The following is a 17,642-nucleotide window of genomic DNA, read 5'->3' on the forward strand; positions in this document are numbered from 1 at the left end:
CTCCACAGCTTATTAGTTGTGGTGTGTTAAGCCAATCAAAAATACTATCATGTCCCCAAATGGGCACATTTATTTGCCTACGTTTTGGTGCAGTCCAGGTATCCTGCAGATGGTACTTGATAGGCCTACCTCAGACATGCTCAGTCGTGGATAGTCAGGTGGAAAGGTACAGTCAATAAAGAAGTGCAAGGTGCTTATTAGGCCTACATGCGAATTACCTGAGGGGATGCAAGTCCACTTAGTCAAAAGGACTAGAGAGTGAGTGGAACTCCAACCTTCACCCGTCCCACTTAATTGTACAGTAGGTGTGTGTGTCCAGTATCTCTACTCCAGGGGTTCTTAATTTGGCCCGCGACCCCATTTTGAAATAAGAAAACATCTGCGACCACACCATGTAAAATAAGTTATGTAATCAACAGGCAATGTTTACTTTTTCATTGGAGCTATTTCAGTGTATTACAAATCATTCTGACAGTACTTTTGACAGTATTTAATTCTGAACGAGGTATGGTTAGAAGTGACTGAAATGCATCAGAAAAGTATTGGGAAGTTCAGAAGATAATCAGGCATTCGTTTTTTATGATCTTGTGTAGAAAATAACATCATCATTGAAGCCAGTCTGATTTAGTGCCTGGTGATGTCCATTCTTTACTAATGAGTCCTGCACGGCTTGTGGCCATTGTAGAGGGAAACAGAGTTTTATATTTCAGTGATGTGGTCATAATATTTCGTAGCTTAAACAGTTTAAAAGATAGAGAAACATTTGTAGGTTGACAACATAAACAGGTGTTCATTACAACCACATCTAGCAGCTACCAGAGGTTACTGGTGTAACCCCAGTTCTATGAACTAAACACAATTTAGTTTATTGTCACGCTGGTATGAAGAGATTCGGGAGACAGGCGTAGGATTGGGTAATCGTTTTTTAAATTCAGCCCAAATTACGGCGTGCCGTGTAAAGGCACGGGGATAAAGACCAAACAAACACGTACACGAAACACAGGGTTGAAACCCAAACAAAAGAGCGAGGAGTACCTCAAAATAAATACAGTTGCGCACAATAATTAACACATGGGACGGGACCCGTAATCATCTGCGCAATCCACAAGGTCACGAAAGCCCAAAACACACAGCACAGGTACTCAGGCGCACCAACGGACATTGTAACAATAATCGACACCACCATGTTGAACAAAGGGCACATATATACAAATACAATCCGTGGGAATAGGGGTCAGGTGTGCGCAATGAAAGTTCCAGAGGGATCCGTGACATTTATTTTATTTCACAGTTTTTCTCGCGACCCCATTTTGAAATCAAGTGACCCCACATGGGGCCGTGGCCCGTAGTTTGGGAAACGCTACTCCCTCTACCCCCTCAGGCCTGCAGTAAGGCGACAGGAGGAAAATATAGCCACAGCATCTCTCCCTCTAACTGACCACAGCTTTCTCTTGATCACGTGACCAGATACAACAACTCTGGAAAAACTCCTGCTGGACCCAGATTGAGACAGTACGCTGAGACAGTAGCCTCAGTGCCGGCCCTGGGCACGTTGCTTTAACTCGGTCGGGGTCTCACAATAGTGGAGAGGGTAGAAAGTTTTAAGTTCCTCGGCGTACACATCACGGACAAACTGAAATGGTCCAACCACACAGATAGCGTGGTGAAGAAGGTTCAGCAGCGCCTCTTCAACCTCAGGAGGCTGAAGAAATTTGGCTTGTCACCAAAAACTTTTACAGATGTACAATTGAGAGAATCCTGTCTGGTAGGGCAACTGCTCTACCCAAAACCGTAAGGCACTCCAGAGGGTAGTGAGGTCTGCACAACGCATTACCGGGGGCAAACTACCTGCCATCCAGGACACCTACACCACCCGATGTCACAGGAAGGCCAAAAAAGTCATCAAGGACAACATCCACCCGAGCCACTGCCTGTTCACACCGCTATCATCCAGAAGGCGAGGTAAGTACAGGTGCATCAAAGCAGAGACCAAGAGACTGAAAAACAGCTTCTATCTCAAGGCCATCAGACTGTTAAACAGCCATCAACAACATTGAGTGGCTGTTGCCAAAATACCGACTCCACTACAAATTGATGTAATAAATGTATCACTCGCCACTTCATATAATGTTTACATACCCTACATTACTCATCCCATATGTATATACTGTACTCTATACCATCCACTGCATCTTGCCTATGCCGTTCTATACCATCACTCAATCATATATTTTTTTATGTACATATTCCTATTCATTCCTTTACACTTGTGTGCATAAGGTAATTGTTGTGAAATTGTTAGGTTAAATTACTCGTTGGATATTACTGCATTTTCAGAACTAGAAGCACAAACATTTCGCTACACTAGCATTAACATCTGCTAACCATGTGTATGTGACGAATAAAATTTGATTTGACTTACTATTGTTGAATGTTATAGTAGTACAGTCGTGGCCAAAGGTTTTGAGAACGGAATAAATATTCATTTCCACAAAGTTTGCTGCTTCAGTGTCTTTAGATATTTTTGTCAGATGTTACTATGGAATACTCACATGCTGTCAATAAACTTCTGGGCAACATCCTGACTGATGGCAGCCAATTCTTGCATATTCAATGCTTTTATTTTGTCAGAATTTGTGGGTTTTTGTTTGTCCACCTGCCTCTTGAGGATTGACCACAAGTCCTCAATGGGATTAAGGTCTGGGGAGTTTCCTGGCCATGGACCCAAAATATCGATGTTTTGTTCCCCGAGCCACTTAGTTATCACTTTTGCCTTATGGCAAGGTGCTCCATCAAGCTGGAAAAGGCATTGTTCGTCACCGAACTGTTCCTGGATGGTTGGGAGAAGTTGCTCTCCGAGGATGTGTTGGTACCATTCTTTATTCGTGGCTGTGTTCTTCGGCAACATTTTGTAGTGAGCCCACTCCCTTGGCTGAGAGGCAACCCCACACATGAATGGTCTCAGGATGCTTTACTGTTGGCTTGACACAGGACTGATGGTAGTGCTCACCTTGTCTTCTCCGGGACAAGCTTTTTTCCAGATGCCCCAAACAATCAGAAAGGGGATTCATCAGAGAAAATGACTTTACCCCAGTCCTCAGCAGTCCAATCCCTGTTCCTTTTGCAGAATATCAGTCTGTCGCTGATGTTTTTCCTGGAGAGAAGTGGCTTCTTTGCTGCCCTTCTTGACACCAGGCCATCCTCCAAAAGTCTTCGCCTCACTGTGCGTGCAGATGCACTCACACCTGCCTGCTGCCATTCCTGAGCAAGCTCTGTACTGGTGGTGCCCCGATCCCGCAGCTGAATCAACTTTAGGAGACGGTCCTGGTGCTTGCTGGACTTTCTTGGGCGCCCTGAAGCCTTCTTCACAACAATTGAACCGCTTTCCTTGAAGTTCTTGATGATCCGATAAATAGTTGATTTAGGTGCAATCTTACTGGCAGCAATATCCTTACCTGTGAAGCTCTTTTTGTGCAAAGCAATGATGACAGCACGTGTCTCCTTGCAGGTAACCATGATTGACAGAGGAAGAGCAATGATTCCAAGCACCACCCTCCTTTTGAAGCTTCCAGTCTGTTATTCGAACTCAATCAGCATGACAGAGTGATCTCCAGCCTTGTTCTCGTCAACACTCACACCTGTATTAACAAGAGAATCACTGACATGATGTCAGCTGGTCCTTTTGTGGCAGGGCTGAAATGCAGTGGAAATGTTTTTGGGGATTCAGTTTATTTACATGGCAAAGAGGGACTTTGCAATTAATTGCAATTCATCTGATCACTCTTCATAACATTCTGGAGTGTATGCAAATTGCTATCATACAAACTGAGGCAGCAGACTTTGTGAAAATGTATATTTGAGTCATTCTCAAAACCTTTGGCCACGACTGTAGAATATACAAAATGTTGAAATTTGGTTGTACATCAGCAATTATCTTTTCATGTCACACCAAAAAACGCTGTGTTGTTTGTTTGTCACTTAGTTGGGTGGTTTACTTTAAAAACTGCTGGTTTATCGATGCTGAGAGCTGGGTTATTGAGATATGACCCCGCGGGTTCACCCAGGAGGCTGGAGGCGTGGCTTAGGCCACCCGTGAAAGTAAATGTCATTCCGGTTAATCTGCTATGTTGTATTGTTAGCTCATGTTAAAGCTGTACACTGACACTTTTGAAACTTTAATGAGGCTTACACAAATGTGTGAGTTATTGAAGAGCCGATGTATTGCAATGTTGGGATATGTGTATGATAATGTCATGAATTTTATATTATAATATGTCATGTGCAAAAATATTGAAGGTAAACTGGAATTTGCAGTGTTGGTATATTAGTCTACCCAGCTGTCCAAACTTGTAGTAATCATGGTCGAATTACCGATCGGGCACAAGGAGCACTTGCCCAGGGGCCCTGAGTTCCAGGGGGCCTGCATTGATTTAGTTCGTCATTCTCGCTCAGATATCATATTAACATGGCATAAGTCATGTCAAAATGTGTAGAATTGCAGGAAATGAACTGTACAACTGCACATTTTTCTCTCCGCCCCATGGCAAAACAAGTAAGAATTGCATGAAATTAGTTATAAAATTGCACACAAAAAATTATCAGCTGTATGGCAAATTGTGTAACAGCTACAGTCTCGTGACAGACTTAGACACATACTGTATAATGGTCCTCTAACTCACTTTTAGTGACAGCAGCTGTATTGTAGTCATAGTCTCTATGTGAAACATTCTAACCAAAGCCATGGGTATAAACACAGATCTAGAATCTCATTCTATTTCTATGGGTATAAACACTGATTTAGAATCTCATTCTATTTCTATGGGTATAAACACTGATTTAGAATCTCATTCTATTTCTATGGGCATAAACACAGATCTAGAATCTCATACTATTTCTATGGGCATAAACACAGATCTAGAATCTCATTCTATTTCGATATGTATAAACACAGATCTAGAATCTCATTATATTTCTACAGGTACAAACACAGATCTAGAATCTCATACTATTCCATGGGTTATCCAGAGAGACGGGCACTGTGTCATTCCTGTGTGAGTGTATTACAAACACAGGGTGGCAAGAAATGGTTTTTATTATATTTCAGAATTACATAGTTATAGACATCATTTTTTGTTTCAATACACAAGCAAATCTTTATAGACAATCATTAGATAGTTGAAACCAAAGAAAATCATTTGTACACTTATACTTTACATTACACACTGTAGCTTTTCACTAGCTAAAGCAATATGCAGGAAGGTATTGCTATGTGTATAGTACAGCTAATAATTACAGTTGACATGAAAAGCCCCAAAATAAGTTATTTAAATACCAGATAACATATACAGAATGTGCAAGTCTTGTTAATCAATTCATTAATGTAATTATGTTTTTTTGTACGATTGCAAAAACTAATTGGAAGTTAAGTCATTGGAACAGGTTAATTCATGAATGATTATTAATTACATTTGTACATTGACTTGGCATTGGGAACTCCAATACTAAGGTAACTAAATCCCAGTATAACCCAACCCCTTTACCTTACCTGAAAAGAAATGTCTGCTTATGGACTTTTTGCGTGAATTTTCTAATTTACTTTCTAAAGTGCATTTTACAGTGACAATATTTTTTCTTTACAAAAACTCCCCCTACCACTACTAACCTGGAGCACCACTATGATTGAAGAGAAAAGGCATCAAACTTCTTTCGAGTGTCCACTGCAAAAGCCTCCCCGATGTTACACCACTCTGTCAACTTTTATTTTGAAACCCGAGAGCTAGGGATAATTGTTTGCAATATGAAGTACCTCACACAAGTATAATGACATTATGTGGGTGGATCCACTCACACCAAGCTTGGACTAGGAATCCACTGCTAGGGACTCACAGGTCTGTCCTGCTGTTTCAGTGAATGGGGATTCAGTACGTCCCTACAGAGGTGAGGTGACCATCTCCCAATCTCATCTGTCCTCCCTGACTGTGTCTCTCTCTAAGACTGTAGTACTGAGTGGTGCTGTGGCCGGCTGTTGAATATGGGGACACTATGTTTAAATCAGACTTCCTGTGGATTAACATCTGTGCTTAACAAGGAAACCACCATTTGAGCTATGTGGCTGCTAATGTGTGTACTTTGATCCCATACATCTGCAGGCAGCTAATCGTGTGTGTGTGTGTGTGTGTGTGTGTGTGTGTGTGTGTGTGTGTGTGTGTGTGTGTGTGTGTGTGTGTGTGTGTGTGTGTGTGTGTGTGTGTGTGTGTGTGTGTGTGTGTGTGTGTGTGCAACTAACAATCACCGTCGTTACAAGCATTTGCACATTCAAAACATATAGGCCTGGTGAGGCTGTGAAAAAATCAAGCCTTAGTCAAAGGGAATGTGGATGGGGGTTGAAATGCCTATTTATAATGCTGAGTACATGAATAGATATTTATCTAACTGTTTTCTTTACATCATGGTAAGGCAACTTAAAATGAGCTCGTTTAGACATATGGAGTCTGCAAAGGAAAAGATGATTAGAGCGGTACTGTGTAGACAGCCTTACTGTAAGGACCTACATATTGGAGGATTAAATGCAATTAAGATATGTTTTGAAATCTGCAATATAATCATATCGATATCTGTCTGACTGTCTACTTACATTAACTGAGATGGTCTGAAGACATTTCAGACATTGACATTCCACAAAGCAGACAAACAAATACTATTGAACACACATACTGTAAAAACACGTTGAAATTAGAATATATGGTACAGTATATTACAAAAACACTATAGCATGATAGAAAATTAGGATTTGAAATCCCAATACAACAGCATTGTTTGCCTATTTCATGTTTTGTGTAATCTTTTAGTTGATTAACTGAAAGAAAACCCATTGTCCAGTCTTGCTATAACATTTGGCAATGGGATTAACAACAAAAGTAAAAACCGGTTCCCCCTGTACATAGCCTCGTTATTGTTATTCTTATTGTGTTACTTTTTATTATTACCTTTTATTTGAGTCTACTTGGTAAATATTTTCTTAACTCTTCTTGAACTGCACTGTTGGTTAAGGGCTTGTAAGTAAGCATTCCACGTTAAAATATACACTTGCTGTATTCGGCGCATGTGACAAATAGAGTCACATATAAAGTCAAACCTAAAAAAAAAGAAGAGAGACTGTGCTATTTTTCCTTCAAGGCAGTACTTCTCAGTCTTGAGTTATAAGACTGGGGAGGATGTTTGAGAGAGAGAGAGAGAGAGAGAGAGAGAGGGAGAGAGAGAGAGAGAGAGAGAGAGAGAGCGAGAGAGAGAGAGAGAGAGAGAGAGAGAGAGAGAGAGAGAGAGAGAGAGAGAGAGAGAGAGAGAGAGAGAGAGAGAGAGAGAGAGAGAGAGAGAGATTTAAAGGCATCTGATAACTGTTCTCGACAGTCGGGAACAATTTCACCGTAAACAAGACAGAAATCGATTGATAAAGACATGGGGGAATAAGAACAGGTTTTCTGCTCTTAAGTTTCAGGTGTGGGCTGGGCTGCAACAGTGAGCCATCCGCAGTCCAGTCAAAAGCCTCAATAGCTGTTGAAAGCTGTGCTATGGTCACTTGCACAGTTATTCAGTTCTGCATTTATTTGCAACTGTGTTTCAGTCTCAACTATGTCAACTGAGCAGACAGCCATGACATAGCTGTTCAACTTTCCGAGTTTCACCTGCATTTGTTCCACTGTCACAGTTATGACTGTGCATCTCTGTGTGCGCTGACTAAACGGGCCTCGCTCACCAGTCTACGGGCATGTCTCTTGTCCCTCACCCCCGCCTCCCACACACCGCTCTCCGTGAGAGATGACACGTGCCCCAACGTGTCATATCCTGCCGCTTCCAGGTACGTGGCGTACATGGGCAGGCCGATGGACACCAACCAATCAGAGACGGTGCTCAAGTGACCCGGGGAGAGAGGCTTCCTGCACATCTCTGTTAAACCTCCAAACGGGATCTGCGGAATACCGGTGAAAACATTCAGGAATTTTGTGTAAATAATAACACATAAAACATAGCAATGACACCTTAAATGTGTCATCTGAAAACTTTGCCCTGGTGACCATGTAGCTAAATGCTTATTGAATCTGTCCCATAATGGCTAGCAGACAGACAGGTCGTGGTGCAGTACAATACTCACAGCCATGCGGTGCTGCTTGCGGAGCAGCTTCAGGCGGACCTGGTCTATGGCGGGGGCAACATCTTTCACTGGCTGCTCCAGGTCTTCACTGTAGCGCTGCACCAGGGGCTGGGGGATACCACACCGACCATGCTGGATGGAGGGAGGAATGGAGACAAACAGATGTAGAGAAACTGGGGATGAGTGAGAAGAGTGACACACAGACACACGTATACACACACACAAACGTGCACACATGCAAGCACACTTGAAACATATTGGCGTGGGAAGTCATGCACATTGGGAGATCTGATTTCTTTGCTACCATACTGATGGAGAAAGAGAGACCCTCTAGTTGGGGGCACAACAACTCACATTTTTCTACTAAAACCCCAAACGATGAAAACCCTAAGTAACCATGACCTGGAGTAAATCTGGAGTAAATCTTAGTTGCTACACAAGGTAAACATCAAATCATATTTGAAAGAAACTGGAATCCCTCCCTCAAACAAAAGGCCTAGAAAAGACAAGCCAATCAGAAACCATAGTGACTTCGTTCTCTCTCTCTTTTGCAATAAAAACATCTGTTAGCCTCTGTCAAGACCATGAGTTCATAGACCAAAACACAAGATGCAGTGAGACCAAAACCCTCTGCACATTTATTGGCTACAGTCAAGGTGTTTGTCAATCGGAACCTCTACAAGAACCACATGTTTTTAGAACAGCTCAGAGACTAGGGCTGAAGTAGGAGCTAGCTCTCTCACTTTATTTGCTCATTTGAACATTATGAGTCTGGTGAGGCCCGGTTTCTGTCTGTTTAAGAGAGAAGGAAGCAGACGAGTAATGTGAAATAATGAGTCGAACTGACAAGCCTATAGGCTGGGAGATAAGCTCATATTTAAAGGATAGACTGCTGAGGGAGGGTACCGTTTTATTAAAACAGTCTCAAAAGAGAGAGAGAGACAGAGAAACACAAATGATGCGGGTGATCCCATAACATGTCATAAGTAAATTAGACTAGCCAAAGGTTAGAAAATGCTCCAGACCCCTGGAGTCATGGTCAGTCTCCAGCCAGTCCAGGACAACTCAGCCAAACTGGATCGGAGGCCACTCAGAGTGGAGGAATAGAGAGATGCAGGGGTGCATGTAGATGTGGACACAGCCAAGTGTCCTGTCTGACCCTAGCATAGCCCTACTCCCAATACTACACCCCTAGTGTCTGGAGAGTGTCTCTGCACTGCAGCATTAATCCTCATTAATATAAACAAGAAGTGCTTGCAGTGCTGTGTTGTGCGTCCCTCTGAGATACACCACACATACAAAAGTACAGTACCAGTCAAAGGTTTGGACACACCTACTCATTCAAGGGTTTTTCTTTATTTAAAAAAATATATTTTCTACATTGTAGAATAATAGTGAAGACATCAAAACTATGACAAAACACAAATAGAATTAATATACTGTAGGAACTACAGTGGGGCAAAAAAGTATTTAGTAAGCCACAAATTGTGCAAGTTCTCCCACTTAAAAAGATGAGAGAGGCCTGTAATTTTCATCATAGGTACACTTCAACTATGACAGACAAAATGAGAAAAAAAATCCAGAAAATCACATTGTAGGATTTTTAATGAAATTGTTTGCAAATTATGGTGGAAAATAAGTATTTGGTCACCTACAAACAAGCAAGATTTCTGTCTCTCACAGATCAGTAACATCTTCTTTAAGAGGCTCCTCTGTCCTCCACTCGTTACCTGTATTATTGGCACCTGTTTGAACTTGTTATCAGTATAAAAGACACCTGTCCACAACCTCAAACAGTCACACTCCAAACTCCACTATGGCCAAGACCAAAGAGCTGTCAAAGGACACCAGAAACAAAATTGTAGACCTGCACCAGGCTGGGAAGACTGAATCTGCAATAGGTAAGCAGATAATTTCCCTCGATCTGGGGCTCCACGCAAGATCTCACCCCATGGGGTCAAAATGATCACAAGAACGGTGAGCAAAAATCCCAAAACCACACGGGGGGACCTAGTGAATGACCTTCAGAGAGCTGGGACCAAAGTAACAAAGCCTACCATCAGTAACACACTACGCTGCCAGGGACTCAAATCCTGCAGTGCCAGACGTGTCCCCCTGCTTAAGCCAGTACATGTCCAGGCCTGTCTGAAGTATGCTAGAGAGCATTTGGATGATCCAGAAGAAGATTAGGAAAATGTCATGTGGTCAGATGAAACCAAAAATATAACTTTTGGTAAAAACTCAACTCGTCGTGTTTGGAGGACAAAGAATGCTGAGTTGCATCCAAAGAACACCATACCTACTGTGAAGCATGGGGGTGGAAACATCATTCTTTGGGGCTGTTTCTCTGCAAAGGGACCAGGACGACTGATCCGTGTAAAGGAAAGAATGAGTGGGGCCCTGTATCGTGAGATTGAGTGAAAACCTCCTTCCATTAGCAAGGGCATTGAAGATGAAACGTGGCTGGGTCTTTCAGCATGACAATGATCCCAAACACATAAGCCCGGGCAATGAAGGAGTGGCTTCGTAAGAAGCATTTCAAGGTCCTGGGGTGGCCTAGCCAGTCTCCAGATCTCAACCCCATAGAACATCTTTGGAGGGAGCCCCAAAACATCACTGCTCTAGAGGAGATCTGCATGGAGGAATGGGCCAAAATACCAGCAACAGTGTGTGAAAACCTTGTGAAGACTTACAGAAAATGTTTGACCTCTGTCATTGCCAACATAGGGTATATAACAAAGTATTGAGATAAACTTTTGTTATTGACCAAATACTTATTTTCCACCATAATTTGCAAATAAATTCATAAAAAATCCTACAATGTGATTTTCTGGATTTTTTTTCTTCATTTTGTCTGTCATCGTTAAAGTGTACCTATGATGAAAATTACAGGCCTCTCTCATCTTTTTAAGTGGGAGAACTTGCACAATTGGTGGCTGACTAAATACTTTTTTGCCCCACTGTATAACAATTATTCGAAGTAGCCACCCTTTGCATTGATGACAGCTTTGCACACTCTTGATATTCTCTCAACCAGCTTCACCTGGTATGCTTTTCCAACAGTCTTGAAGGAGTTCCCACATATGCTGAGAACTTATTGGCTGCTTTTCCTTTACTCTGCGGTCCAACTCATCCCAAACCATCTCAATTGGGTTGAGGTCAGATGATTGTGGAGGCCAGGTCACCTGATGCAGCACTCCATCACTCTCCTTCTTGGACAAATAGCCCTTACACAGCCTGGTGGTGTGTTGGGTCAATGTCCTGTTGAAAAACAAGTGAGAGTCCCACTAAGTGCAAACCAGATGGTATGGCGTATAGCTACAGAATGCTGTGGTAGCAAGGCTGGTTAAGTGTGCCTTGAATTCTAAATGAATCACAGATGGTGTCACCAGCAAAGTACCCCCACACCATCACACCTCCTCACCATCACACCTCCTCCTCCATGCTTCACGGTGGGAACCACACATGCAGAGATCACCCGTTCACCTACTCTGCATCTCACAAAGACACGGAAACACAAATCTCAAATATGGACTCATCAGACCAACGGACAGATTTCCACCGGTCTAATGTCCATTGCTTGTGTTTCTTGGACCAAGAAAGTATCTTCTTATTATTGGTGTCCTTTAGTAGTGGCTTCTTTGCAGCAATTCGACCATGAAGGCCTGATTCATGCAGTCTCCTTTGAACAGTTAATGTTGAGATGAGTCTGTTACTTTAACTGTTAAGCATTTATTTGGGCTGCAATCTGAGGCTTCTAACTCTAATGAACTCTGCAGCAGAGGTAACTCTGGTTCTTCCTTTCCTGTGGTGGTCCTCATAAGAGCAAGTATCATCACATCGCTTGATGGTTTTTGCGACTGCACTTGAAAAAAAATTCAAAGTTCTTGACATTTTCCGGATTGAAAACATTTGCCGAATGCGAGCCAGACCTGTTCAACGAGCAGGTGTCCACATACTTTTGTTCATGTAGTGTATTTCTCACCTCTACCCCAGCCCAGCCTCAGAGCCTGTCTGTGGTTAACCTGGCAGAGATGGAGCTCCATGTTAAAGAGCTGGTCTCTGGCATCGTGTGTTTGTGTGTGTGTGTTCAACTTGGGCTCTGGCATGGTGTATGTGTGTTTGTGTGTGTGTGTTCAACTCGGGCTCTGGCATTGTGTTTATGTATGTGTGTGTGTGTGTGTGTGTGGGTGTGTTGAACTTGGGCTCTGGCATGGTGTATGTGTGTTTGTGTGTGTGTGTGTGTGTGTGTGTCTTCTCCTCGGGCTCCGGCATGGTGTTTGTGTGTTTGTGTGTGTGTTCTACTCTGGCTCTGGCATGGTCAATGTGTGTTTGCGTGTGTGTGTGTTCTACTCGGGCTCTGGCATGGTGTATGTGTGTGTGTGTTCAACTCGGGCTCTGGCATGGTGTATGTGTGTGTGTGTTCAACTCGGGCTCTGGCATGGTGTAATGTGTGTGTGTGTTCAACTCGGGCTCTGGCATGGTGTATGTGTGTGTGTGTTCAACTCGGGCTCTGGCATGGCATGGTGTGTGTGTGTGTGTGTGTTCAACTCGGGCTCTGACATGATGTATGTGTGTTTGTGTGTGTGTGTGTTCAACTCGGGATGTTTGTTTTATAATCTCAACCCACCAGCCTTCACTGAGTTTCAGGCCCTTAAACTTAACAGACTGTATTACTATCACTATTTCCCCCTCTCATAGTCTAGCTCTCTCTCTCTCTCTCTCTCTCTCTCTCTCTCTCTCTCTCTCTCTCTCTCTCTCTCTCTCAGAAAATACATACATCAAAATATAGGTACAAGATGCAAGCAGGAAGAAAAACCCGGTTGAAAAACACAAACACATTCATCAACAAGGACGTCTTCAATCAGCTTTATGAATTTCCCTAGAAGCACCAAAACATCAAATCTAAGAACATTTTTGGTCCACAAAATAAGGTGCAAGAAAACTAAAAGCTGATTTGCCTAACTTAGTAGAGACAAAGGGAATTTTCCAGAGTTAACCATCCTTGAGACTAGGTGTGGTAACTCACAAGTCTAAAGTTGAGTACTCATGTTATGCACAGCGGAACTATTTGTAAAAGGGCTTTATACACTTATAAATATAGCAATGTATTAACGTACGTGACATCAAAGAGGGCCAACCAACTTCCTGGTAGAAGGATGCAGTGATGACTACTAAAACTGCTACCCATAATATAGTGCAGTGTGCTATGATAAACTGCATCTAACGGCCTTAATGAAGTGGCAGCTGTGTTCGCCATAGTCTAAGACTGATAGGAACGTCAACGGAATAATCTGCTTTCTACTATTTAGCGAGAGGCATGATCTATCTCTATAGAAGAAGCACATTTTTTTAAAGAAGCACACAGCTTCTTAACTAAGTCCTCAGTATGCTTTTTAAAAGACAACTTTTCATCTATCAAGATGCCCCAACAGATAACTCAGATTTTTCTCTCTTCTGATTGACAGATATCTCATGCCCAGATATTTGTAAGCAGGGACACGATCAATACGGACACCGTCCAAAATACATGTTTTGAAATTGTCACCGAGTTATTTGATGCACTCTAGAGAACAAAATATACTATAATGAACATAAAATGAAGCATGTTCACATCCATGTGTGAGCTGTATAACCCCCAGCTGTGACAAACTGGACTTGTGAGAGTGAGATTTAGGATGTGGTGGATGGGTGTGTGTGTATTCTACACAGTAACAGCAGGTACATAACAATAGTAGCAGGTTGTGGGGGTAACTGACCTTGTCTGAGTAGGGTTCCTCTGTGAGGTCAATGCCCTCGGCCTCAAGTCTCTGCTCCAGCACGGTGTGGAGATCGACGGCCATCTTAACATGGGACACCTTCCTGGCCACCGTCATCTTGCCACTACCCCCCTGGATCTGAGCCTGAGGGCAGGCCGACTCGGGAAGGTCAGACAGCCAAGGAGGGGGCACGGCCGGGGGTGTGCCTGGTTCCTCTGGTTCGAGAGAGGAGGTGGTGGTGGAGGCAGGGGAGTCTGGAGTAGGGCTGGCTGGAGAGGGGGAGATATGGGTACTAGAGGCCTTACTGGGGAGGGCTGGAGCCCTGGAACTGGGGCTGCTGATGACAGGGCTGGGGGGATGAGAGTTGGTGGAGGAATAGGAATGAGTTGGGGAGGAGAGGACAAGAGAGGGGTGGCACATCCCATTGGCTAGGCACTCCTTGGACTTCTTGATTGGGACAGGAGGGGGCACTGGGGGCTTTTTGGGGTGAGTCCAGATGCTTCTCTCCCCCAGCTGGGTTTCGGGAGGGCTGGAGATCAGGTTGGGCAGGATTTTCTCGGGCTGGGGAAGCAAGGCAATAGAACAGGGTGGTCTGAGGGGCAGCTGGGAGGGCACAGGGGGGAGATCAGAACGTCCTTTAGGGCTCACAGCAATCCCCCCATTCTGAGCCGGTGGTGAACCCCTATCTCCATGAGCCTGGAGGCCCTTCACTGGGCTGGTGGTGCCCAACTTGGAGCCACCATTAGCGGGCTTGGGTTCCAGGCTGTGGTCCTTCTTCTGGTGGAAGGCCTGTTCCCAGTGGAGGTCCCCCAGGGAGTGGGATCTCTTCCAGGCCTGGGGGCTGGTGGCCTCCAGTCTCCCGTCCAGGTCCTCACAGCTGAGACTGGCTGGCATGGGGGTCCGGCGGGGGCCCTTCCTCAGCCCCAGCATGCTCAAGCCCCTCAAGGTGGGCTTGAGGAAGAAGTGCTTGGTGAAGTTGACTGTGCGCTCCATCTTGCTCTGCTGCAGGGCCTCAGTGGACTGGGTCATGGGCAGGGTGGGGTAGTCTGGGGACTGGAGGCCCACAGAGGAGCGGTTGGAGCGAGATGTCTTTCTGCTCTTGCCTGAAACACAGTGAACAACATATCCCTCTTCAATCTGGAGCTGGGACAGGTTGCATAAACAGATCTTAAGACTTTTACTTAAAACAGATAGCGACATAGCACTAACTGAAACCTGATACTGAGCTGTACTGTATGTATTGGATAATCGATTTCATATCACTATGGGTGCTGTGCTGTTTGCATTGCGTTTTGATCATCACTATCAGTTGTGAATGTGAAGAGGACATGTGAATCTGAAACAGCCTGTTCACACAGAGCTTTACAGCAGTGACACTGAAGTGGTTCAGTCTCTCTCCCACTATTTATGGCCTTAGATCAAAAGGTCGATCTGATTTAAGAGCATAGCTGGACACAGTGACATTGTGTTATCTGTCAGTACACAACTTGCCTGTGTAACGTTCAACTAGCCAGAGTAATGTGCATGACAACACGAAAAAAATTTTTTTTTGTGACGATAGCCTTGTAAATGCAACGCTGCACTCGCAATACAATTTCAGATGCAGAGCATCAGTATAGTGCATCTCAGAAAACACATTACAGTAACAGAAGGCTAGGGGCCAACCTGCCATTCATGGCTTATTAGAGCAACATGAAGACGTTTCTGAAATAGCACTAAATGCCATATTTCACATTTTATCTCATATAATAATGAATAGTGACATTGCATGACACACAATTTTTATCAAACATATCACACACACATCAGTAATCAGTAATCTGTATCTGTATTCATTTGGAGAGCAGCGAAAGATTTGTTCAGATTGAAGTCAGTCTGATGTTTTTAAAGTTGATGTGCTGTTTCAATGTGCTTGTTATTGCCAATTTTCCCTCCAAAAGATGTTTGATATCTGGCCCAGCTAACCACCATCCCAGGCTAGCTTCCAATCATTTGTTTAATAAAGATATTTTGGATTTCCTATCAGGGCATAAGACAAAAGTATTGACCCCAGATTCAGATGTCTGCTTTTCAAAAGGAATGAATGCTCAAACACTCCAATACACACAACTTTTCTTAAAAAACAGACACTCAGTAATAAATCTAAATGTTGTTGATTCTTTGTGATGGTGGTACATCAGTTGTGAAGAATGATTCATCTTTAAGAATGATCTGGCCTTAATGGCCATGCACTCTTAAAATCTCCACCCGGCATAGCCAGAACAGGAATGGCCACCCCACGGAGCCTGGTTCCTTCCTAGGTTTCTTCCTAGGTTCCTGACTTTCTTGAGAGTTTTCCTAGCAACTGTGCTTCTACATTTGCATTGCTTGCTCTTTGGGGTATCTGTATAAGTACTTTGTGATGCAAAAAAGGATTTATAAAATACATTTGATTGATTGATTGACTGATTGATGAGGATGCAAAGTGGATCACAGTTATGCTCTGAAGACCATGTCCAATATACACTGAGTGTACAAAACATTAGGAACACCCCCTTTTGCCCTCAGAAAAGCCTTAATTCGTAGGGGCATGGACTCTACAAAGTGCCAAAATCATTCCACAGGGGTGCTGGCCCATGTTGACTCCAATGCTTCCCACAGTTCTGATAAGTTGGCTGGATGTCCTTTGGGATGTCAACCATTCTTGACACACACGGGAAACGGTTGAGCATGAAAAACCCCAACAGCGTTGTAGTTCTTGACACACTCAAACTTGTGCACCTGGCACCTACTACCATACCCCGTTCAAAGGCACTTACATCTTTTGTCTTGCCCATTCACCATCTAAATGGCACATATACACAATCCATGTCTCAATTGTCAACCAGTCACCTCCCTTTCATCTACACTGATTGAAGTGGATTTAAAAGTGACATCATTAAGGGATCATAGCTTTCACCTAGATTCACTTGGTCAGTCTTTGTCATGGAAAGAGCAGGTGTTCCTAATGTTTTGTATACTCAGTGTATATCTATGTTCATAATTGTGAATCTTGCCCAAGTGCTATAAGAAGAATGTACAGCAATTTACAATGCAATAGATGGAACGATTGTTGCACTTGATCATATTACCGGTCACTAATTAAGATGGGACAAGACCAGAGCCTGAACAACTAGTAGTTGGTTTTTGTGTCAGCCACACAGCACATCTTTTTATAACAGACATACCCCTCTCCAGCCTCACAACAACTTTGACAATATGACTTGACCATGATAATTGACCATCCAATGTTATACCTATGAGTTTAATTTCCTCAACTTGCTCAATGGCCACACCCTTTATACACAACTCCAATTGAGGTTTAGGTCTTAAGAGATACAATGCTTTTAGTTTTAGGTGTATTTAATACCAGTGTGTTATTAATCACCTATTCTGATACTGACTGTAACACCTTATTTAGAATTTCAGTGAGCTCACTGGCTTTGAGTCCTGACATGTAGAGTATGGAACCGTGGTGGTTGATGGTACTTAAAATGGGGAATAAACTGAATGGTATCAAACACATCAAACATCTAGTTATCTATGTGTTTGATACGATTCCATTCACACCATTCCATTCATTATCATGAGCCGTCCTCCCCTCACCAGATTCATCTGGTGTGGAATCATCCGCATACATTATCATTCTAGCTTTGTGTAAAAAAATAGAGAAGGGTAACGGCCCAAGGCAACTGCCCTGAGGGACACCACACTGT

At 43.3% G+C, this 17,642-nt stretch overlaps 1 protein-coding gene across 5 annotated transcripts in view; it reads right to left on the reverse strand.

Moving 5' to 3' along the window:
- Positions 1 to 5,074: 5,074 nt before the first annotated feature.
- Positions 5,075 to 17,642, reverse strand: part of LOC118398374 (SAM and SH3 domain-containing protein 1) — a 328,711-nt gene continuing 316,143 nt past the window's right edge. For all 5 annotated transcript variants that reach the window (XM_052470650.1, XM_035793644.2, XM_052470653.1 and 2 more), the window contains 3 exons: positions 13,909 to 15,011; positions 8,150 to 8,281; positions 5,075 to 7,966 (listed from right to left, as the gene is read on the reverse strand). In XM_052470650.1, coding sequence (XP_052326610.1) covers positions 7,706 to 7,966; positions 8,150 to 8,281; positions 13,909 to 15,011 — 1,496 coding nt within the window. In that variant the 3' untranslated portion in view covers positions 5,075 to 7,705. The remainder of the gene's footprint in view (positions 7,967 to 8,149; positions 8,282 to 13,908; positions 15,012 to 17,642) is intronic.

Source organism: Oncorhynchus keta, chromosome 19 (genome assembly GCF_023373465.1).
Source record: "Oncorhynchus keta strain PuntledgeMale-10-30-2019 chromosome 19, Oket_V2, whole genome shotgun sequence".
In the NCBI taxonomy this organism is placed as follows: Eukaryota; Metazoa; Chordata; class Actinopteri; order Salmoniformes; family Salmonidae; genus Oncorhynchus; species Oncorhynchus keta.